This window comes from Uloborus diversus, chromosome 5 (genome assembly GCF_026930045.1).
Source record: "Uloborus diversus isolate 005 chromosome 5, Udiv.v.3.1, whole genome shotgun sequence".
NCBI classification, from domain to species: Eukaryota; Metazoa; Arthropoda; class Arachnida; order Araneae; family Uloboridae; genus Uloborus; species Uloborus diversus.
The window spans coordinates 56,732,617-56,758,199 of NC_072735.1; the positions used below are offsets into that span (position 1 = coordinate 56,732,617).

General features: G+C 33.3%; 1 protein-coding gene across 1 annotated transcript in view; it reads right to left on the reverse strand.

Annotated features, from left to right (window-relative positions):
* Positions 1-24,608, reverse strand: part of LOC129221987 (homeobox protein SIX6-like) — a 39,495-nt gene extending 14,887 nt beyond the window's left edge. Inside the window, exon 1 of the mRNA XM_054856396.1 lies at positions 23,971-24,608. Coding sequence (XP_054712371.1) covers positions 23,971-24,608 — 638 coding nt within the window. The remainder of the gene's footprint in view (positions 1-23,970) is intronic.
* Between the last annotated feature and the right edge of the window lie 975 nt (positions 24,609-25,583).

Consider the following 25,583-nt stretch of genomic DNA (forward strand, 5'->3'; position numbering starts at 1 on the left):
CGTCCACGTACATTACGGGTACAAAAGCTCTTCGATGCAATCAATACTACGGTTATTGATTAGACTAATATACATAGAGAGCTTTCCTGCTTCCACACGACCATACGCGAAATCAATAGTCTCGGGGAAAGTGGACAACTGTTTAATAGTAATTACGGCGACTGGATGTGTAAAGCGGGGGTCCAACAAAAGGTTTCTCGAATTCTTCGTGGGGGGAATCGATACCGGAGAACAACCTCCGCTGAGCGTCAAAGGATGTTCCCAGCGCGAGCTTTTGTGTTCGCAATACTTCGGATGCATCGTATTGCAAACTACATGCTGGGAAAAGTTTAGCGGGCTTTTGTGACGTTATCAAAAGTTTCAGTGAAATGGAGCACGTTGAGTTTACTGTGTCCGTAATTATGGACCAATGTTGAGCTCCAAATATATTTATGAAGATCTAATTTCATAGTGGTTTTGGGGCGATATTTTTAACGTTTTCTTACTAGAAAGGCTATCCTTTCTTGAATTGGCGCAGCGAAATAGAGTAGAGTATCGCCCCCCCCCTCGAGGCCTTGGTTTTAACTTTATTGTCAATATTAACATAGTAGTTTACACACATATAAAGACTGTTAAGAATTTTTCAAAAAAAAAAAAAAAAAAACAGATGGTAATTCTGGCCGCGTTGGTGCTTGCTTGCGTCCACATGCTCCCCCCCCCCTCTTTTTAGAGTCTTCTTGCTTTTTTATAAAGACTGCTCCCCCCCCCCTGGGCAAAACTTACTCCAACTAGTCTTGCCATTTACTCGGTCCCACTTCAAACAACTCTGACAACAATCAACTAAAAAATGAATGAAAGTCAGTTTATATTACATTTTAGTAACATAATTCAACAATTAATAGCAATTAAAGGATGAATTATTAGTAATATTTATTGAAACATTAGAGTTGCACATAGCTCACAAGTAAACCAACCCAAGTGTCACACGCCGATTGGAATAAAACTTTGCACATCGATAGAACCCTTTAAAATATTGAACTCGTATGTTTTTTTAATCGGAAATAAACACTTTCAACGGGATGAAATTCATTCCTAAATATTGGATAATATCGAATACGATCAATTGTATCAACCAATAGTGAATCCAGAAAATTTCTTTGCCCCACCTAGAAAGCAATTTCTCGCTGTGCTACTGTTATAAAGAATTCTATCGAATAGAACACAATCGAGTTGAATAAGTCCTTTAATCAGGGTTGCCTTCTTTGAGGGTTATTACGGTTGGAGTCATTTTCATCCAGGAGATTAGTTACATTCCAGATTTAGTCAATGTCACTAGCTTAACTTGTGTTTACCCTCGGGAGGAGGAGCGTTCCTTACATATGTATAAAATACCATTTTAGGTTTCGACATATACGTTAAAACTAAGTGCTCTTTGTAGTTGATTCCCCTCTCCCCTCCACTTGATGTGTCACTGACCAGTTGTCCATGCTGGCGAGTTCAAGAGACACTAGCAACCGGAATATACCTTCTAAGGAGGGATCTTAACAGTCCTTGCATGAATGTAAAATATCATAATTACTAGAAAAGACTTACTAAAAAAAGTATGGTTTACAACGAAGAGGTGTAAAATTGAAACCATTCGCAGTAGCCAGAGATATAGTGAAACCCTTATTTTACGTTTCAAGAGATTGAGGTTAAAAAACGTAAAATACAGGAAATGCACAGAAAGCAAAAATAAAATAGAAAACTTCAGGTAGTACAGATGATTCTTTAAAATGCTATAATAACTATATTTTGCGAAAAGAACATTATTATGCGTACCAATTTAGATATTAGATCATTTTAACACATTTAGTTGCGTATCCGTTCGTTTAGGGTGAAATTAGTCCGTAATATAGAGTACGTCCGGCGATCTTGCCCCGTCTGATAAATTGCCTGAGTAACTGTATTTTTTGATTGTAACAACAGAGTGCGCCTATGTCAACTTTTTCAAGGGGATTTGTGTATAAAGAATCTACACGCATATACTAAAGCCGTTTTCAGCGTTTTTTCGAAGGTCATTACAGCTTCAGAGCAAAGTGAAAGGTAAGAGTGACATATTTTAACGCTTGATCTAAGATTTTACTTTTTAAAGAACTTTTGTTTCATTAACTGCGTTCAAATATTATGTTCGATTATCGGTTTATGCAGTAAAAGAGTATCATAAAGAAGGTTGTTACTATTAATTGCAGCTATATAGGCTTGCTGTTTGAACAAGAGGTAGTGGGGCAATTAACCTTGCCAAAAAGGTAATATGCCCCACCTGAATAAAGTTTATTTGCCCCACTGATGACTTGGCAGGGTAATATGCCCCACATTTAATATGTTTTACTTTGGCTGAACTCCGAAGCCTTATTTATTATGACAAAAAACTAATATAGCTATGTATTATTCAGGTAAGTGACTGCATTTGGGGGGGGGGGTGTATGTACAAAGAAAAGAAAAAAATGTTCCTAGCATACTTGTTTTTAGTTGAACTGGGACAGTTTTGTCAAAAGTTTAGAAAATGTTATAAAAACTGAAGAATAGAAACAATCGTCTGCAAAAATTTGATTAATATAGCGTTTTCAATGTTCTTTATAAATATTTACTGTTTGACTATTACAGAAAAACACCAAACTCTGAGAAATGCATCGCTCCCTTTCATTATTTAGACAACTTGCGTCATTTACGATTCATTCTTAGCTGGTCAGAAACCAATCACGATTTTTTTTTTTTTCAATTTGACGGAACATTTACGCAATTTGACAACAACATATCAATCTGAGCATTATTCTCAAAGTCATTTCGTCAAATGGGGTGAAATTTTAGTGACAATTGAAAATTATTTTCTGATTGTAATTGCATAACATTAAAATATATTTATATTTTTCTGTGCAATGAAAATTATTTTATTTAATTGTCAAAAAAGTTGCTTCAAATTACTGTATTTTCCAACAATTGAGTCGCGACCGCATGTGGGGTCGTAACTATATTCTTATACCTTTCAGATGTACAATACCGTAATGCCTCAAAGTTACGCGTTGGGGTTAGCAAATTAGGATATTGTAATTCGAATTCGCATAAGTCGAGGGGTGTTATTTTAATTTCCATTATTATTGTTTATATAAAGATTAAATGGAAACAAATCGATTAAGTAAAGAATAGAGGATTGAGGCAAATATTTGACGTTATTGCGAGTTAAATATGTGCATTTAAGGAAACCATAAATTAGGGGGAAAACATTATTTTCCTTTGTAGCAATGGTAATTGCGATTAATCTTGTTGATAAAAATGTAAATTGATTTTGATTTTTCATTTAGTTGCCCACATTATAATTTGTATTTATTTCAACTAATTTAGTCAGTTAAGACATTTTCTTACTAATAGCAGCAAGTTTTGCAATGCTGGTCAAGTGGGGCATTTTACCTGGTGTAGTGGGGCGAATTGTCTGATTGTCAAGGTAATATGCCCCAAAGCTGCAGTTTTTTTTTTTTTTTTTTTTGCAATAAATACTTTTATTCGTAGTTTTTGGCCACGATAAATTTCACACAGCATCTGGACCTACATTAAGAGAGGCGGGAGGTATTATCTTTTAATTTTCGTTAACATATTTTTTTTTTTTTTTTTTTTTTTTTTTTTTAAGTTTCTGCTTAGGTGGAGCAAAATCGCCGGACTTACTCTAACTGGATGAAGTAGAAGAATTTCTGTTATATAGATTTACTTTCAATAGTATGAATTAGCTCTTAAAAAAAGCACTAAAGAATATTGCTTACCTTAGAATTTCTGCTCTCCACAATTGAGATTATGTCTACCAATAAGGTTTTACATTGCGTTCTCGTGATAAAAACATAATCTTCATTGTTCTCTTTATTATACAGTCTAATGATCTTGTATTTCAGTTTTTAGAAAAAAATTTCTTTCCCAAGAAAAAAGTAAAATGCAGGAAATTCACAAATAACAATCTTTCCATCTGGTTCAAATTAACATTATTAGTATGCGGGAAAAATGGGACCTGGTGGGACAAAAAGGTGCAATGCGAGAAAAACGTAGGTACGGGAATCGTAAAATCGGGATGTACACCTTAACTTGAAATGAATCTAACCCTTGAGTGATGATTCTCAAAAGTCAAAACTATAAACTAGATAAGTATTCACAGAATATCTTGGGACTGATCTTATTAGTTTATATCACGTATTTGGCTTGGTTCCAAGATTTGACAAATTGAGAGTGCAATTTTTATACCAATAAAGCTTAACATTGCGTTGTCGTGATAGAAAAATGATCTTCATTGTTCTCTTTATTATACAGTCTAATGACCCCGTATTTCAGTTTCATTCATTTGTTTGAAGTTTGAAACACATAACATCAATGTGTTACACTTTGCGAAAGTGATCAATCATCTGCTCTTACAATTAAGATTTTCGAGTAGCTGTTAGAGAGTTCAAAATCAATAGAAACACGTGATCACAACTTAAAGGGAAAAGCCATCATCCGAATTGTTAATGAATGCAATGAAAACAATCAAGTTTTAGCGTTCTATTGAACTACATTTTTTATGACATTATCTTTTCGCTTTAATCATTGGCCTAAATCGAGAAAAGAATTCTTTATTCCTATTGGTTTTCTGGAGAACTTCAGTGCAATACTTTAATTTTGTGATTATAGATTATGCAAATCATAGCTGTTTGATTCAGAGGATTAAGAAGTGACTGTTAATTGGACGTTCTTACAGTTGCATTGAAGTTGGAAACCAATAAAAACAGATTAATGCTAAATGAATCGTAATTACTCTTAAGCAATGTAAGTTCTCCTTTTATTGACAAAACACTACGTCCAAGGTACCATCGTCTTTTATTTCATGCTGCGCATTTTTAACTTTTAATGATACTGTCTGAACATCTCTAAAAATTCAAAGAATTCGATAGTTTTCCAATTGGGGTACAACATTCACAACAGTGTTCATTACAGCACTTTTCAGCCCCAAGTGACATTAACAAAATATGTGTGTGTTTAGTGTTTTTTTAATAAACTCCCATTTTATCATGCAAATATAGTTTTAGTAGCAGTGCCGAAATTGATTGAATCCGAGGATGTTACGTAGATCAGATTTAAAACTCAGTTTGTTCGAAACCTTACTTGTATGATAAAATGCATAGTTTTACTGCACAATTACTTTCTTTTTTTAAAAAAGTTTTCTTATGTTTTGTATTTCTTTGAAACGTGCTTGGTTTATTCTTTTGGCTAAATGATTCTTCTTTTATTCCATAGAAAGGGATCCAACATAGGTCTCGTATGTTCGATTAACCACATTTGTTCTCTAGAAGGAATATTGAGGGTAATAAATCGGTTAGTTTCGCATAAAATGACAAAATAAATGTTTTTAAACAATTATTTGAAACTCATTCTCAAAAGAATCGGTTTCTTTAAAACAGTGATATTAAATAATAGTTGTAATAAAGGTTTTAAGTGCGAATTCTTTAAATTAAACTTGAAATGCATTCAGTTTGTTTTGTTTTGCTACTTTTTTCTATCTACTTCCAAAAAAGGAAAGTCATCAATTAGTATAGCATTATAATAGTAATAATAATAATAGCGAGTGCTATTTTCTTATCTGTTCATTTATTTAAAAATGATCCGATTTAGCGGACTTTTTCATGTTATTATAAATTTTAAATTTCTTGAACATAACCAGTGTAGGTCTCCTGCGTCGAGTCTTACCTTCTGCTGCTATTGCTTACTTCTTCCATATCCATATCATATGGATCGAGCCTGTTTTCAGACAATACCGGTGACATTCTAGACCTTGTTTTTTTTTAGTATTTTTTTTTCTTCTTAGAGTACCATTAATAAACATTATTTTATGGGGGAAAATCAGGCTCAACTTCTGAATCGAATGGGCTTTGAAGAAATTTTAGGAATTTCTCAAATTGCTGAAAGGAAATTACCGTTTTCAATATTTAAGAGAAAAAAAATCCTTTTTTGCCTTCTGTTCTTGAAAAATCTTGTCCGCAAAAGTTAACATGGATTTACAGATAAAACTTGGTATGAATGTTTTATAATATTTTTAGAAGGTAAACATTGTTTTGTACATAATTTTATCAGTGGCGCAGCGAGGAGAGATCAGCTCCTCCACCCTCCTCCGCCACCGCCACATAGTGAAGTCGATCCTGGTGCTTGCAAGCTATAGGAAAATAGATCGGTAGTTAATTTAGGTTGCCGATCGCTGATTAAAGCATTGGATTTGTGATAATTTTCAAGTTTGGAATTTTAACAGATTTATACTTTTCGTTGGGAAATGGTGCTAGTTAGTTTTTGGTGCAAATCTCTAGTTTTTTTGCATCTCCTTAATCAGGTTTTTAAAAATTTTCTTTGATGAAATGGCAGCAGTAACTTTCTTCCATACAATTTCAGAAACAATTTCTGGGAGGAAAATTCTGAAAAGAAAAGTGGTGGTCTACTGGTTAGACAAAAGTTTCTTTACTGGATTGCTGAAACACTTTTAATTTTTCCTCCAAAAAAAAAAAAAGAAGAAAACAAAAAACCTTGAGCAAAATAATAAAACAGGTTTTCTCAGTTTTTCTTTTCTTTTTCTCTTTCCCTTCCCGTTTTTTTTTCTTTCTTTCAAATAATTATATACTCCGATGCATTATAATAATAATAATAATAACTACTGTATTGTACGAAATGCTAATTTTTAACGATATGAGTTTCTAAAAATGAAATTCCGTTTAAATGTCCATTTACTGATCGGACTGCACTGTAAGGGATTTTTTCCACACATCTTCTTATGAAAGTGTTCACTAAACACACGCATATGGCAGTCAATAAATGAACTTACAACTACTGCACAATCATTACGTATCACCGGCGCGCTGAGTAATGCCTCCCATACGAAATGAATAATCATTTTCTTTAAAATTTTCCAAATCAGACTCGTTAAAAAACTTCTACAAACTATAACCAGGAAAAGACAGGGATTGACAAGGAAATTACAGAGAAGTCAGCAAAGCTCCTTTTGTAGTCCGTTTGCACATCAAACTCAATTTCCCATCCCTCGCCTTTCATTAATTTGTGAGTGACGTCAGTCTAAAAAGACATGAGGAGGGAGAGAGGGACACACATGGAGGGGAGGAAGGGGTCCCTCAAAAATAAATTCCGTCTTACAACGACATCAGCTGTAGACATAAATGAAACTCTAAACAGTAACTAGGACAGGTGATTATTGAGTTAAAATCCAATTGGGAATAAGCGAGTGCTCCCTCCGGTGATGTGGGTACACAGCAGAACGGGTGAGACATGGTGTGCAATTCAATTTGCAGACTGCTGTTGTGTGCGTTTGTCTTCTTCGTTCGGAGCCCGGTGGAAAAAAAATCTTGATGATAGCAAGTTGTTTTTACAATTTTGTGCTTTGTAACCTGAATATATGCTTTGATGTTTTTCTTATGCTGTCGAATCTCGTTTTAACAAAGTCCAAGGGAACAGCCAAATTATTTCATTGTAATGAATTTTCGTAACACCGGTGTTGCGAATTTTGACATTGTATTAAGTTTGAGTTGGGGATTATCAAAGTCTTCGTTATGACGGACTTCTTTAAAATGGGGTTTGACTGTATTGGAAAATTTTTCAAAAAAGAAAAGAAGGAAGGAAAAGGAATGAGAAAGAAAAAATTAAGAGGAAGAAAGTAACATAAATCAAATTTTTCTGTTAAGAGGGAACCGGAAGGAATGGGACAGCTGCATTTATCTGCCGAAAGAAAATTAAAAAAAAAAATATTACTTGCTTGTCCAGTAGATACAGCAGATTAGAATCAAGTTAGTCTAAAGCTGATATCTCCTTTCCGCCGTCCCACTCCTCTTGGTTCTCCGTTATCAAAATTTTAGCATAGATTCTTAATTTTAAAATTTTAGTTTCTCAGCAGGACATATGTTTTCTTGGGTGAAAAAAAAAAGTCATATGCTTTTTCTTTCCTGCGCAATTTTCAGAAAATCTAAAATTGGAAAACTGTTTAACATACCCTCCATCACATTCTACCAAAGATTAGACAGCTCGTTTTATCCACGTTGTTAAGAGGAAAAGTTGTAAAATGGAAAAAAAAAAAAAGAAAGATTACCTTCGACAGCAGCTATTTATTTTTAATCAAATGTCTTTTTTAAAAAATCAATTTCTCCTACTACCTCTTTTTCAACTAATTATTATTTTTTAAATAAAAGATTTTAAATCTTAACAAATACATTTGAAGTTAAAAAAAAGCTTCTTTTTTAGGTTATTTGTTGCTATAAATATTGCTATTATGGGTATTATTGTTATCATTGTTATTACTTTTATTATTATGGCTATTATTAATTAATATAGTTACTTTCATTTCTTCTTTTTCTCATACTCTTTAAAAACTGAGAATATTTTGTTTCAATCTTCTTTAAAATGTTCTGCCTATTTGAATTGCAATTATTACTATTATTATTATTATTTTAATACTGAGTTCCCCGCCCCCCTTTTTTTTCCTTTTTTTTGCGTGTAGCTTAGAATTTTGCATTTAACATTTTTTAAACTTTCAACGAAAAGATAAAGTTCTTCGTTTAATAATGGAAACCAAGTGAAATGAACAAATTCAAGAAATGATAAGATGATATAAATGACTGTTGCTTCGGATGTAATGTTGGTTCAGTTGATGTACAATCTTAAATTGTTACCTATACAAATACATGAATGAATTACTTGAACATTGTTACATTAGAAATAATTTGAATAGGAAACTATGAATTGAATGCTAATATATATCGTCATTAACAATGGGATAAATAACCACGCAACTAGTAAACTTATAGCAAGCGAATTAAACATCTCAAATACAATCAAAAGAAAGACGTATTCGTTGTTGTGGAAGTTAGGACAAAGACAATTGCAAAATTCTCTGAATACAACGAAGCAATTCTTTAAAAAAATTTAAAAAAATGAGCCAACGAAATAGTTATTGTTGATGCATATTTGATGGCTGACTCACAATCTTAAATTGTTACCGATACAAGTACAGCAATGAATTACTTTTGCATTAGAAATAATTTTAAACGGAAACTATGAATTGAGGGCTAATAAATAACGTTACCAAGAGTATAAATAACCACGCAACCATTAATTTATAACAACCGAATTAAACATCATAAATATAATCAAAAGAAAAACGGATTCGTCGTTGTGGAATTCAGGGCAAAGACAATCACAAAGATGTCCTGATACAATGATGCAAGTCTTGAAAAATTTAAGAAATGATCCGACAAAATATTGACTTTTGTTGCAGATTTAATGGTTGCCTCACAATCTTAAATTGTAACCGATACAAGTACATCAATGTTACAACAACTTGATTGTTACAACAGAAAATATTTGAAACGGAAACTATGAGTTGAGGACTAATAAATAACGTTACAAAAGTATGTAAATAACCACGCATTCATTAATTTATAACAACCGAATTAAACATCACAAATAGAATCAAAAGAAAAACCGTATTTGTCATTGGGGAATTCAGGGCAAAGACAATCACAAAGATGTCTTGATACAATGATGCAAGTCTTGAAAAATTCAGGAAATGATCCGACGAAATAATGACTAGCAGATTTGAAGACTGACTCATAATTTTATATTATTACCGATTTACCGATTCAAGTACATCAATGAATTACTTGTTTGTTACATTAGAAATAATTTGAAACGGAAACTATGAGTTGAATGCTAATAAATAACGTTACCAAGAGCATAAATAACCATGCAACCATTAATTTAAAACAACCGAACTAAACATCACAAATATAATCTAAAGAAAGACATATTTGTCGCTGATTTAGGACGAAAACAATCGCAAAGATGTCTTCAGATAATGATGCAAGTCTTGAAAAATTCAAGAAATGATCCGACGAAATAATAACTATTGTTGCAGATTTGATGGCTGACTTTTAAATTGTTACCGATACAAGTACATCAATGAATTACTTGTTTTTTACATTAGAAATAATTTGAAACGGAAACTATGAGTTGAATGCTAATAAATAATGTTACCAATAACATAAATAACCACGCAACCATTAATTTATAACAACCGAATTAAACATCACAAATAGAATCAAAAGAAAGACGTATTCGTCGCTGTGGAAGTCAGGGCAAAGACAATTGCAAAGTCACCAAGTTCATAGCGAAATGCTTAAACAAATTAATTTATCATTCTCCTGACAATGAGAAGTGAATGTAATTTAGTTTCGAATTATACCGCTCCCCAATCGCATTGTGTGTTATTGCCCTAGGGCGCTGCTGACTAGGATGAAAAGCTGCCGTTGATGACTTCTCACATCAGAACAAAGGAATCCATACAAAATCACGTGTTCTTTAGCTTCCTCATTACAACTGTTGATGGCAATGAAGACTTCCGTATAACTTAATTTGCTTCCCAAGGAAACGCTTTGAAACTTATACGTCAGAAAGCCTCTCTTTCAAAAATGAATGCGGCACTTAGGTGTCGCCACCCGAGAAAAACGTTAATTGCTTAATTAAGCGAGGATATTTATACTGGAGAAGTTTATCATCCGCTGAACCAAGTGAAACACTGCACGAAATGCTGCGAGAGCTTGAAGCACAAAAATGAATGCAGTTTTGTTTTTCAATGTTTCGTGTTAACTATATCTGTAGATGCTATTGTTTAAATGACTAATTAATTGAATTATGGGAGCAAAATCAAAGTGAACTTGTGAAAACAGGGAACACGAACTGTTCAGGAGGTGCACTAACAAAGAACAATTCTTGCAACAGTAGAAAGAAAAATACTAGAGCAGTAAAAGACTATATTAAAAAAAATCTTAACTTACTATAGGTGGAAGACAACAAGTTTAATTACTTAGACAGAAGGATACAGAAGAAGAAAAAACTGTTTTAGAAAATATTTCTGAAAGTACAAAAACGGACGGATGAAAATAGAAAACGAAAAATAAATCATTTTCCCCATAATTTCACTATAAAGCAATGAAAAAAATAAATAAATAAATAAATATTAAAAAAAACCTTGTAATATCGTGCTTATTCCGAATTACTGGCGTCACGACATGGATGGCAGAGCTTCTTGTATAAAAGGCGCCGAGTCCCCACAGTAGCAAAGTTGTTAACATGCAATATTAATTATTTTGCATGGGCGCCCATATGCAAAATTTGGGGGGGGGGGGTAAGATATTTTGCCCATGGAAACCGATCTCAGTACAGATTAGAGTTATTAAAAGTTGACATTTTTAGTAATGTATTCCTTAATGGCTGAAGAAGAAATGTTTTTACATTTTTGCAAGGAAAAAAGCACTAAAAGCAAGGAAGTTCCAATTTTTAAGGGGAGGGGCTTGATCCCCCACACCCTTGCCTCCCCCCCCCCCCCGCCCATATGGGCGCCCATGTTTTAATGTGTTTGCTTGGGGAAATCCTTCAAATAAATGACGCACTATAGGTTAAAACTTTTTAATCTTGATACTAATTTACTGTTGGAGCTCACCCCCATTATTTAACATAGTTTTAAAAGGTTTGAACTTCTCACGTTAGTACTATACTTAAAAATAAAAATATTTATTTATTTATTTATTCCGTGTTCATAAAATATTTTTAAATTCATTCTGCTTCATAAACTATTTCCGAAAATGTTTATTTGAAGTCAATCTATCAGATATATATATATATATATATATATATATATATATATATATATATATATATATAACGATTTGTGACTACTTCCAGTAATTTACGCAGAGCCTACTGTGACATTTTTTGAAATATTAAAATTTGTTCAAATGGAAAATGGAATGAGGACTCCTGACAGAGATCTTTCGAACGGTAGAAACTGTCCCTCTGGAATCAAGCTAATCACACAAGACTTTTTCTTTCATTAAATAGTGGATTTCGTGTAACACCTGATCAGTGGCGGATACAGAATACCATTTTTGTCATGCTGAAGAATTCCCCTCCCCTCCCTCCCTGCTGGTGTGTCGATAAAAAGCACCAAATCAGCCAGGAATAAGGCACTTAGTAAGGTACAAACTTTATAAACTATTTTCATTTGCAATAAAAAGTAGTGTTTCAAATACTCTCTTAAAAAATTCCAGCGATTTTAACTCAGACTGAGTAAATTTTCACTCCTTTCCAGTGTCGAAAACGCACTTTCCTTATAGGAGTGAATTTCATTCCTTTTGCGGAGCGGTTATTTTCACTCCTTTTGGATAAGCTTATTTCACTCCCTTTTGATAAGTGTTTTTCACCCTTTTTAAGACTAAATTAATATCCTAAATGAGTGGTTGCTTTCTGTTTTGGAAAGCCGCTATTTCACTCTTTTTTTAGAATAAAATAGGTAAAATCATTACACTCTCCTTTGGTGAAATTGTTTTTTAAACGTGTTTTCATGTGCTTATGCTGTGTATTTGAATTTAAAACTGTTTTTAAAACTTATTTCATTTCAAAAAAAATTAGTTTTTTAAATTAAAAAATGAAAAAAAAAAATGTTTTTAGTGTTTCCGAAGAGGATGCACAAGAACTGTATGGCAAATACGAAGAATGTTCTTTTTTATTAAAACTTTAACTGGTAATATTTCTTGAACTACTGGTACATCGTTACAAATCACCCACGTGCAATATTACGTACATTTCCGAATCTAAAGATTGAAATAAAACTAAAAAACCCACACAGTTCCAAATAAATAGATTTAAAATTTTGAAACTCTATATTGATATTCTCGGTGTGCCTTTTAACATTAATAATGTTTTAAAAGTTACATCAGTTCAAGTTAATTTAAAAAGTCACTCATAAATTGTGACATGATACGTTTGAATTCAATTTTGTTTCTTCGAGGCCATTCATTAATTACGTAAGGGCAATTTTGGCAATTTTTGACCTTCCCTTCCCCCTATGTAAGGGTATGTAAGACTCCCCCCCCCCCCATCTTAGGTAAGATTCTTTTTTTCTTCACAATAATAAAATAACAAATATTACATCACTGGGATCGTTCTTAAATTAACTATCATTTTTTTAAATTTTTTTTAAGGAATCTAGACCGAATGTTTTTTGACAAATAATTTTTGTATATGATGCGATAATAATTAAAAATAAGACATGCAAAACACAGTGCGATTCTTTTATTATATTTTACACGTTTCATTCTTTGAAACAAAAGTAAAAAACAGCTCATCCTATAATACATACTTTTACCTTCCTGAAGCAAATGAAATATAATATTTGCCAAACCACTTGACCGCGGATTTCTAATATAAAATATCGGCTTGGAAAATATTACGTAAGAATGGATCTACCCCCCCCTCCCCCTCTCCAAGCAAGGGTATGTAAAGAATTTTCCACCCCCTCCCCCTCAGGACCCTGAATTAATGAATGGCCCGTTACACATATGAATGAGTGTATTATACAAAGTTTATGATACTCTTTAAAGTTTAATATACACAAAAACAATGTTTGATTAATTTAAAATATACGCAGTGGTTGGAGCTCCGACCATCGGGAGCGGATTCGGTATCCGACCTATAGATTTGCGCATGGTCGGGTCTGTAACACCTGCCTAAAATATATATACAGTATACACTCACCAAAGATGGTAACGACTGTTTCAAATGTCATATTTTTGATTCGATGATCGAAATAAAATTGTTGATGAAAGTTTCATTCATTTGGAAGAAAAAGTTACAAAAAGTTCGCCGTATCATTGCACGTGGATGATTTGTAATGATATACGAGCAGTTCAAGAAATATTAACAGTTACAAGTTTTAATAAAAAAGAAAATTCTTCGCACTTACCATGCAGTTTTTGTGCACTTCCTTCAGAAACCTCATTCGGCAACAAATAAAATTAAATTCATTAAATGAAGACATTTAGAATGTGACATCCACTTATTACTCGCGACCAACGTTGGGTAAGCCTAACGTGGAGGTATAGACGATTCTCCCTAAACAAAATCACGTGACAGAATCGAACCAATGAAAATGTTTTTGAGTCCTTCTTTTAAAGAATGTTTTTATATTTCGCTCATCAACGGAGTGTTTTCGAATTTCACGCGAAAAAAGAAAAGTTTTAGTCTTGGTTTTTTCGTAAAGCGTCTTTTTTCGATAAAGCTAGCACTCAGAAAGAATGAATGCACCTGCAATAGATTTCAATCTTTTTAAGAGTTATTTTTTCGCTCTTTTGAATTAAGAGTGTATATTTACTTTCAAAAATAATTAATGAATTGAAAGACTACTGAAATTATTTACGTTTCATTCAAAAGTGTTTGAACACTTTGTCGATGGATACTACTTTCGACAGTTTGTGGGGGGGGGGGGAGGTCCCATGACTCTCCCCTTGTATCCGCCACTGACGCGCATAAAATATTTTTTTGTAATTTTTTACGTCCAATTATTATTTATCATTTATTTTTTCGGAACAAAGGTAAAGAATTTAACTCTCACCATTAGGAGGGAGGGGAGGGAGAATACCCTACTCAGTCATTGATTAGTCCAAAGAAAGAAAGAAAAAAAAAAGAATACGAGGATGGGGAGAAAAAAAGATTCGAAAGAAGCAAAGGGGAAAACACCACGTTGGAAGTAACGTCGAAAACCCAAGTGAGCAGAAAATAAGTCTTTCTTTCCCTCAATCTGAACCAGATTAAGGACCATTGGGAAATCAGAACCGGTTACTTTTATTAATTGAAGGATGTTTCGGAGACCCGTTGGGAGAGGGTGTTGTTGTGGAACCACATCCCTTGTCGTTGGTTCCCCCGTAGGGCAGTCTCCGGGGCCAACAGGGAGTCTGTCGACGAACCATTTAACGTGGTATTGAAAACCCCTTTTGAATCAATCCCCACTTCATCTACTCTTCATTTCCTGTGTTGTACCGCACATAACCCCCGACATGCTGCAACGGAACGACTTTTCATTCGCCAATTTGCGACACTGTTCGACTTTTTTCCCCCTCTAAATTTATTCATTGGATAATTTGCATGAGTTTTACTCCTTATGTGACCATTATGAGACAGTTTTCGTTTTTTAAATGATTTTTTATGGTAAATTTTAGTTCGTTGAAAGAACGTGATGGCCTAATTCTTTTTTCTCTCGTCAGAGCTTTGAGAAGATTCTTCTACGTAATTAAAAAGGATAATAATCATAATGTCTGATCTATCCTCCCTGATAGACAATGTACTATTGAAAACTTTGAAATAGTTGGAAAATATTTTCAACTTCAACCGGAGTTCAACTTCAAGCAATTGACAAATCGAGTCACATTTGAAAAAAAAAAAAAAAGATCGTGTCGCAACATACAGCTTCATTTAATGCAAATTTGATCGGTTTAGCTCACTGATTCACCGAGCGAAAGTCTTCAAATTTTTAATGGTAGAAATTTAAGCTTCAAAATTTTTAATGGTGAAGCATTTAACCAAGACCTTGTTTTTTACTCCGTTTAATAGCCAACAATGATGTTAGTCTAGAAAGGATGACGAAATCTTTTGAGGCACATTTTAATTTAAGATTGAAAATTCAAAGGGGTTCCCTGTAGTTCGAAAATATGTTCTACACTTCTTGCTGCCTTTGTTCCTCAAGCAAACACATTAATTTGATTTCTGTTTTAATCTAACTTTTGAAACCCGATTGCATATTTTTTTCAGCACTTAACTTGGAACCAAACGTTTCTGGATTCTAATTCAGCAGCCAGCATTATACTCTCTGCTTTGAGAAACAAGGAGGTAAGGTGATTTTTGTGTCCCAATGTCCAGTCTTATCAAGTTGCCTGGTTGCTTTTACTTGGCTTGCAGTTACTCATACAAATGCGAGGCAACCAACTTTAGAAAACCTTTTAAAAAGGTAGCGTTTTCCAAAAGGAACTTTGCACTTAAACAAATTTTGTTTTGCCGAGTAGACCTCGTCAAGCGACTAGTAACACATCAACATAATGTCAATATATGGAATAATAGTAAAATGAATTTCAAAGAAAAAAAGATATTCAGCTAAAAACGATCGGGGAACTTTTGGACATAGTTTGCCATTATATACTTTAACTCGACGAAAACTTGTTTAGGCAGTACCCTGGAATTAATTTTCATTTCCAAACAAAAGCATCAGCCTGCTGCTGTTATCTAGCATTCGAAACATAAAGGCATATTTTTCAATTTTATAAATTTACTTCTCATAAATTAAAATTCACGATGTGTAAAAGTTTGCCTTCTACTTTAAATCTGCATGCAGTAACATTACTTTTTGAGATATAAAATTGTCAATAATTTTTTTTAAACTTTAAATCAATATTGATGTGTTCCAATAGCGCAGACAGAAATGCCTTCTGAATTGTTATTTTTTTTAATCAAAAATACCTTCTGTTTTTTTTTTAATCAAAAATACCTTCTGAAGGGGTTTTTTGGTCAAAATAGCCCTTTCATATGCATAAGCTACTGTATTAGAATTTACATTTATGCTAAAACCAATGTCTCAGGGGGGGGGGTTCATCTCCCCCCCCTCGCTGCTCCACTGATGTGTTCCAAATTCTTTCTACGGTTAGTCGACTAGTCATAAATAGGCATGTAAATATGTATTATATAAGAATTACTGAACTGCATTTCTTACAGAAGAGAAATGCTATAATGCAAACGTCGTACGCATCTTCAGATGCATGCATAAGCATCTTACATTCCAAATGACAAATAATTAAAGTACTGCAAGCGCATAGTAATTGACTTAAAACATTTTCTACATGCATAACTAGTAACTTGCTTCAATTCTTAATCATTGAATCGTCAGTTTCAGCCATTCGCAAGCGGTTAGTCGCTATTTTCTTATTCGGAGGACTTCATTGTTTTTTAACGTCATCGTTTACTCCTGTAAGATACATGACATAGATGTATGACTTTTTAAAAGACAACAGACATTTGCAATCAGTGTCAATGCTGCGAAAAAAAAAATGTGAACTCCCATTGCGTGTCTATTGATTAAGACATCTGTCAAGAAAATTGATAGATGTTCGGAATTAAAACAGAAATCATTTTCGTGAACTCATATTTTTTTCCCCGTACCGCTTAAAAATTTCTTATATATATTTTTTAGAAATGTTAAATTACTCAAAAGCTTCTTTTGTTACATCATTAAGAAGGATTGAAGCCTTTATGCTAACAAAACTACTCCAATGACACTTAGCATGATTTCAAAAATTTGTATCAAAAAGTAACGTATCGCTCATTTGGAAGAAGAGTGCCACAGTACGAAAAAATGAAATTTTACAGGAGAAGCGTTTGAAATTGAACTCTTCAGGCAATTTGCATTGAGAAAAGTAGTTCACTGTGCTCTCCAGTGGTTACTATTAGAACAAAAAATCTGTCATTATTTTCCAAAGAAGATAACGCATTTGAAGGCCTTTAAGCGAAAGAAAAAAAAAAAAAAAAGAAAATGAAAAACTTCGTATTGTGGCACTCTTCTTCCAAACGAGCGGTTATTAAGGATGAACATGAGATTATTACTTTAAATAGATATCTCACTTTGTAGTAATTAATAAGTTCTGAGAAGGGTAAAATTGAACTGTAATGATGTACTGTAACTGCTAAGAAAAATCGAGGAAACTGAGGGAGTTAAGTGTATTAATATACTCTGAAATTACTCATAAAAAAACTAGTCCATAGATATTTCACTGCTGAATAGGCAAAGTAAAGGTATACCTTCGCAAGAAGTACAACTGATTGAATCAAACTCTTAGTAGATCTCGTTTTTTTTTTTTTTTTTCAAAAGTAGGCACTATAGATAAATTCTTTTACCCTAAAACAGAGCGGGATGTTCCTGAATTGTAACAGGGTAAAGATGGAACTCTCTGCGACCCAACTAGTTTTTTATTTTTTACAGAAACTGCTGAGCTGGTTCCTATGGCTGAGCAAGACCCCACTTAGCTTGTGGTAGATAAATGTAACCCAAAACGGCAACAATCTGTGTTATTTATTTCTGGCTGAGAGACGGTTTTTCTCTATTCAGAGACTAAACTAAAATACCATGCTTCTATACATCATAACATTGTTTTTTCACATTTCCACATTAAAACACAAATTTTACTCTGAATTTTTAAGTTCTCATTCATTATTGAAGGAAAAAGGTACCTATTGTGGCAATAGTTAAGATTTTCCCCATCAACTACTTTTGATTAAAAAAACCTGCAAAACTTTTCATGATAATTTAATTTTGAAGCTTAGTCCACTTTTGCACTCAATTTTGACTCTGAGCTAGAGCAGCTATAGACTCGACTGATTTTCAAAATCCGGCACTGCTGTCAAACTCTTCTAGGTGAATTATGGTCTTAGAACAAATGAAGCATGCTTATAGACTTTTAAAGGGCGCCACAAGTTTTTAAGTAGCGGAGAGATATTTTTAAATTTTTGTTATAGTAGAGGCCTTGAACCCAGTTGCCCCTCAGTATGCCATGTAATCGGCTATTCCACGGATCTATCATCTCCCCCGTCATTTAAAGGAATATATTCAAAAATAAAGCTTTCGTTTTCTTTCTTTCGATAAGAATTTCGCGTATTCATTGTTTAAAATCAACTGTAGCGTTTCAAGCTTTTAATATTCTAGGAAAATCCTGTTCTTCAATTTGAATTTCTATTGCATTTTGACTGTATCAGCGCCCAATTTACCAATAAGTCCAGGAGGCCGGCTTAGGGGCCTCCGGGTCAAGGATCAGTGTTGTAGTTGGGAGAAAAATACTTTGGGTACTCCCCTTGGAGAGTGGGGTGGGGGGGGGGACTCACAAAAAAAAGTGCAATTTGAAACCAATTTTAATTACACTTATCTAAAAAACTTTCATCTCAAATTGTTTTTTTTTTCTTCTTGGCGCTTATGTTGTAGTTAGAGTGAAATAAAGGATGAACATCACTTACTTTTTATTATTGCTCTTATTAAAACTACATTCTTCAAAGGAAAAAAAAAGGATCTTTGCAGTAATTATGCTATGACGAAAATACAAAGCATATCTCCTAATCCCCGTTTTATACTATGGTCCTATCGTGTAAAAAAGAAAAACTGCTTTTGATAAAAAAAGTAATAATTAAAAATAAAAAAACGACCAGAAAACTATTAAAAAAGGAGCGCCCAGTAGTTTAGAATGTTAATAAGTACTACTGAATAACTACTCCATTGAAATTGTTTTATAATCAATACACACATAAGACAAAACATAAACTCAAAAGCAGAATAGAAGGATCAACAGTCGGGCCCATTCAAATTTTACGGGGTTCCTTGATTGGTCAAAAAGGAATGGTCCATGAACACCCATAAGACATTAAAAATTTGTTTAGATCAGCAAATGGGTAAAAAAATACCTTTTGATTTTTGCTGTTATACCCAGTTATCAAACAGTTATTTCTTAACATTTGGCGACCATTAAAAAAGATTTTAAAAATGTCAAGTATTTTGCAGCAATCGTACAATGTTCAATTTCTTATATCGTCGCCTCAGAGCAACTGTAGGATATCTTACTGTTATTCCTGGGATTGAATGTCTTAGTGTTGCTTTGAGGCAACGATATATACATTTCAGATCGCACTGAATTGCAGTTGCTCTCAGCACTTTAGATTTGAAAGGATGAAGTTAATATTTTTGTAACGAAAAAGAGAGACGATAAAAGAAACGTCATTGTGTCAAAATTCTAAAGTGGCCACGAAGTGAAGAAAAACAGCTAGAGGAAAGACAAAGAAAAATATATTGTGTTTTTAAAACAAAGCTAAAGGACATTAGGAATTTATACACAACGTATGGAAGCTTTTCTACTTGTATTATATTTTTGATACCTCGCAAAAAAAATGTTTAAATTGACTCCAGGTACAAATTTAAATTTTTGAATGTCTACAAATTAAGAAAACAGAACTATTATTTGACACAGAGGATCCAGGAGTCGAGGGATGGGTAAAGTGTCCTTTAACCTTTCACTTAAAAAGGTTGCCAATCCTAATAATCTTAACATACAGAAATGAAATATCACAAGATAATTATGTTATAACCCCCCGGGGGAGGAGAGAAATATGATTGTACATCGTGAAGCATCTGAGAGCTTCCAACTTGTTAACATTTCTCAGACATGAATATTGAAATTGAGAAAAATATAAGATCATTAACCTAATAATAGCATTAAAATTTGAGAAGAAAATTTCAGTTATGACAAGTATTTTTTATTTGTTGAAAGGAATTGATCTATAAAAATAAGAACAGTTTACGATATGGATTAACTTACAGTTAAATATTTTTAAAGAGAATTCCAATACTGGGTGAAAATTCATTAATTTCTCATGTCGATCACAATTTTGCGAAATTATTCTTGTCCTTCTATTATTGAAATATTAAGATAAGTGTGCCAAATGAAGAAAATCTAAGGTTCAGAGCCGAATATCTCGCTTATTTATGATTTAATTGGACCTAATTTACGTATATTCATGAAATGACTCGTAAGTAAGAAAAAACACCATTCCATGTAAAAATTTAAGTTTAAATTATGTTTGCCAGTAATTTAACAAAGAATGCCAAATTGGAATTTCTATGAACCCGGTTTAAACTATAAAAAAAAAAAAAATAAAAGAAGAAGAAAAAGAAAAATTTTCTATTGTCAATACAAAAACATATCAAACCAAATTTGATAAACTCAAAAACATTATCGAAATGTCCATATTTACTTATATGGAAAGGAAAAGATTAACCATCACATTCAAGGCACTGATAAGTCGTGATTTTCTGCTTGTTGGTCTCACTCCTGCTCATAGTTCGGGTTAACTTTTAACTTTAACATTGTTTTTTTTTTTTTTTTTTTTTTTTTTTTTTTTTTTTTGTGCAAGAACAAATATTAACTTTTTAAGCAAGTTGTACCTCGATTTGGCAACATGCAAAAATTCTATTTTGCTTAAAGTTAATATTTATACACGAAAACGTCGACCACTGTAGTAACATCGTTGAAAAATACCGAAACAATAATTCTAGCAAGTACAAATATTTGTACATTACAGCTATATATTAGTCAAACACGTTAATTGACCTGCTTTAAAACGTTCTTTTACGCAGTTATTTAGAAAGAAATTGCGCCAAGTCAAGCACGGTGAAGACAAATAATACTTTTGATTGATTCTTCTAATTTGTACTAATACTCAATTTGTATTGAGATAAATTGTAGAAATAACATGCCTTTTTTACTTTTAGAATTTTTCAGCAACAATGTATGATAGAACGGGCACGTTTACGCATGGGGCACGCAGTGATGTTCCCATCAGTTTTTCTGACGGTATACTTCAGTAATCCACTGCGCACAATATGTGTATGTGATTATATTTAGTTTGTCATGATATGAAAATTTATGAAGCTTGAGGGAGTGCGCTACATGTCTAAAAAATGTTTGAAAGTATACGGCGTATATGGAGTATAACCCTATGGGAACACCGCTGGGGGCACGTTTACGTAAAGAATTTTTTCCAAAACAAATTATAACTAGAGAGCCAACAGTCATAACAGATCGATGCTGCTTCCTAGCAAATATTCTCACAAGTTTTTGAACATCAGTCGAGCTCCGAATTAGCATGCAGAAAGGAAAAATCTGTTTTCTACCAAGTTGAATAAATTTTGAGTTGAACATTTTAAAACTTATTGTGAATAAATAATACTTAGTTAATAAAGAACAAATATATAAAAATTAGCAGAATTTTATCCTCTTTTGAGAATTGTAGTATTTGTATTAACTGAAATGTTATTAAATTTTTTTGCACGTTAAAAACAAATCCAAATTTGGCGACAGGGCAAGTTTACGCTTTGACGTTGGAGCACCTTTACGCACGTTCTTACTGTGTCTTACTTGAACGTGCCCCTGACATTTTTTCGCTCCAAATTGTCTCAAACCTTTTTTAGTATTTTCCGGGTATTTAGTTTTGAAAATGATCATTTAACTTTTAATTAAGTACACATTCGTATCTTATAACTTACAATAATTTAGTGTTGTGCCCCTTCAGCTTTAACTTTATACATTATTCAGTCTGTAATAAATTTGCTTTATTTTAACGATGGCAAGGCATTATGTTCAAAACACTAACAGGAGCCACGTTAGGTGTCAAAATGAGTATGCGTAAACGTGCCCCGCGTCCAGGACAAGTTTACGCAACCTACTTGAACTCAAAAATAATTTTTTTTTAACGGTTAAAAATACAAACTGAGCAACAACTGAATATACCAATTTTGGCTCCATTAACTGCTTCATAAAACCACAATGCCTAAAACTTCCAAAGTTAAAACAAAAAAATTAGAAAATTCATTGAAAAAAAATCCGCGTAAATGTGCCCCGGTCTACCCTACAACCATAACTTTAGGCAATAAAATTTTCGTTTCATATTTACTTGATTCAAAACAAATAATTATTTAATAAAAAGTTTGACATGCTTTCAAAACTTGAATTAAGATAGTTTGTGCATTTGTATTTATAGTATGTGGGAGAACGATAAGGAATGGGACAACTGCAGTCATCTGCCGAAAACAAACGTGAAAAATCATTTCTAGCTTGTTTAGTAGACGTTGCAGTAAGAGTCTATGCTACATCCACTGGACAAGCTAGAAATACTGCTTCACATTAAATTTCAGCATATAATTCACCTGTCCCAAGCATCTCAGCTCTCCCCTATTATAAAATTAGTATTCATGTTATTTATTGCACGATAATAATTGAAAAACTGACATGAACCATTTGAATAATAATGTAATTGAAATCATAGTTGTTGATTGTAATAAAAGGTAATTTCAATGAAATGAAAGTAACAGAGTCATTTAAATAATTATATAATTGACATAAAAAATAATTGTAATTATTGTATTATTTCAAGACAGCGATTTCTTTACTTTTCCCACACATTGAAAACAAAACAAAACAAAAAAAAAGCAAAAACAAAATGTCATCTGAACGGAATAAGAAGAGAAAATTTTCTACTTTATCTTATGTATTTAAAATTAGTGAGTTACTGATAGAAACGTTTTACTTTTCAACAAAAAATTAGCTTCTGAATTTCCTCAAACATTACAGAACTTTTTCTGATATAGAATTCACTGAGTTTTAAATGCTTTTCACATCCAGTGCTACTTTCCAGTGTGATATGCTAAAAAGTTCATTTTTAATCAGTCTTTAAAAGTCAGATTGTGAACTTAATGCTAAGTCAAAATACGTAATTTATCAGCTTCTTTTTTTCTTGAAAAACGTTTTATAGAACGCTAACGGAAATCACAAAATTTCACTTAAAACAGTAATCAAAGACTATGATAACTTAATAAATCATATTTTTACTTTGTGTCACTATTAAAACTGTCATTGGCTTTAAATGACAGTATTATTAGCAATAAAACTGTCATTTAAAGCCAATGTCGTTTTTAAAAATACAACTGACGCACCTCATACACAAGTTACATGCTAACAATATACTTTCTGCATAAATTTATCGTTTAATAAAAGTAGAAAAAGTAACTATTAATTTAGAATTTATTCTTATTTTTTTAAGTGAAACATTAGTAAAATAACCACACATTATTTATTCTTCAATTAGTGGGGGAAAAACAGAAGAAAAAACAAGAAAAGTAAAAATGAAAAGATGGAGCAATTTCTTAATTTTCAGACAGTCCGAATGTATAAAAATGATTATCGTGTGATCGAAATATAGTTTTTTTTTCTTTAAAATTGTGCTGACTATCCCTCGATTTAATGCAAGTTTAACAAATTCATGCTCAAAAATAATTGAAAGTGCATTTTTCTCTAATGCATGTGCTTTATCAGAATGTAAGCATGAAACTTGTTTTTTGTTTGAATGAAACTCATTGTTACAGTTATTGGAGTTTGATAAACATAATGTCATCTCCGATGATAATGGCTCTTTTTTATAATAAAACAAATTACCTGTAGGATTTTGAAGCAAATGATGAGAGGAAAAATAATTTTTGCTCACCTGTTCTTAGCCGCTGCTGCTCGATCTCTTTGCCGCCTGTTCTTGAACCAGTTGCCGACCTGGGTAGGAGTGAGTCCGGTCGCCTGTGCCAGCTCTCGCTTCTTGGTTGGGTTTGGGTACGGGTCCTGAAGATACCACTCTCTGAGCAGGCTGCGAGTCCGCTCCTTGAAGCAGTGGGTCTTTTGCTCGCCATCCCAAATCGTTCTAGGCAAAGGATACTTCTTCCTCACCCTATACTTGTCGACGGGACCCAGTGGCCTGCCCCTTAGCTTCTCAGCTTCTTGATAGTGGGCCTCCAGCCACATGGCTTGCAGTTTGGAATGGGAAACCTTGGTGAATCGGTGGTTCTCCAGAATTCCATAAAGTTCTCTAAAATTACCGGTATGAAAGGCGACCAGGGCGCGAGCTCTCAGGACTGATTCGTTCTTGTTCAGTTCTGCACAGTTCGGATGGGCCACAGGCAGCGACCACAGGAATCGTCCGAGTCGCTCGATGTCACCGCTGTCTTCTAGCGTTTCGCAAACAGCAGCCACCTGATTGATGGTGAAGTTGAGCGTGGGTAGGAAGACCATAGGATTGTAACCGGGGATTGGAGTTGGTTGACTCAGTCCCAGAGCCATCTGACCTCCGTATTTCATGAGAATTTAGAAGTGGATACTACAAAGTCCAGCTGTTTGAAGTTTATAATTAGATTTAGAAGTTGGAGTCTTTTAAATGTATTGCAATTTTTTTCTCTCTTCAACTGCTTGATTATTTATTCATACATAAACAAAATTTATTGGCAAAGCGAACAGCTGCTAAAGTTATCTATGACATAAAAGTTTCTACCTAACTCGATCTAAAATACCATTTATGTTTCATGTCAGAGACTGACTGAATGGTTTTTATCACGCCAGAATTTTTAGCACACGTTTTGTAAACGAATATACTTTGAAATCATTCATTCTAACAATACAATAAAATCATAGCTTGACGTATGTCCTTCTTGCAAACTCACCAAACTAATCTTTTCTTCTTTGTATTAACAATTACCAACAGGTTTTCTCTTTTGCTTGTCTTAGTAGTTTCTCCTCTTTGAATTCAACAAACCAAGCGATAATAAATATTTACATCATTGATTGACATCAAATTTCCATCAATCTCGTTCAACTTTAGATCAGTGTTTTGGAAATTAAACTATTGCGAACAATACAATTCTATCAATGTCAACGTTGTACTTTTTATTTTTGTTTCGACGGTAAAATAAAAATCATTGCATTGAAACACGAGAACTAAAAGAGCGAGGTCAAGTTACCGGAATTAGGCGCTAAATCGATGCTTCAAGTGTGCGTCTGAAACCTGCCGCTCACCGATCTCTAGTGACTAGTGAACAGCCACTTACGCTCCTCTGAAGACACTTTGCAAATAAATCATCGCAGAGCACTTCGCAGCAAAACAAGTTATCTAAATTCAGGTCTCGCTCGCCAACTCCGAAGCTAGGAGGGAAGCAACCGCCGATTCTGTGTTTCCCTCGGTAAGGAGTGGTAACTGAGGAGTCTAGTGATCCCTTATAGGTTACGGAGTCTTCGACAACGCCATTAGCCATAAAACTGAAAAAGGGGAGGAGGGGCTAG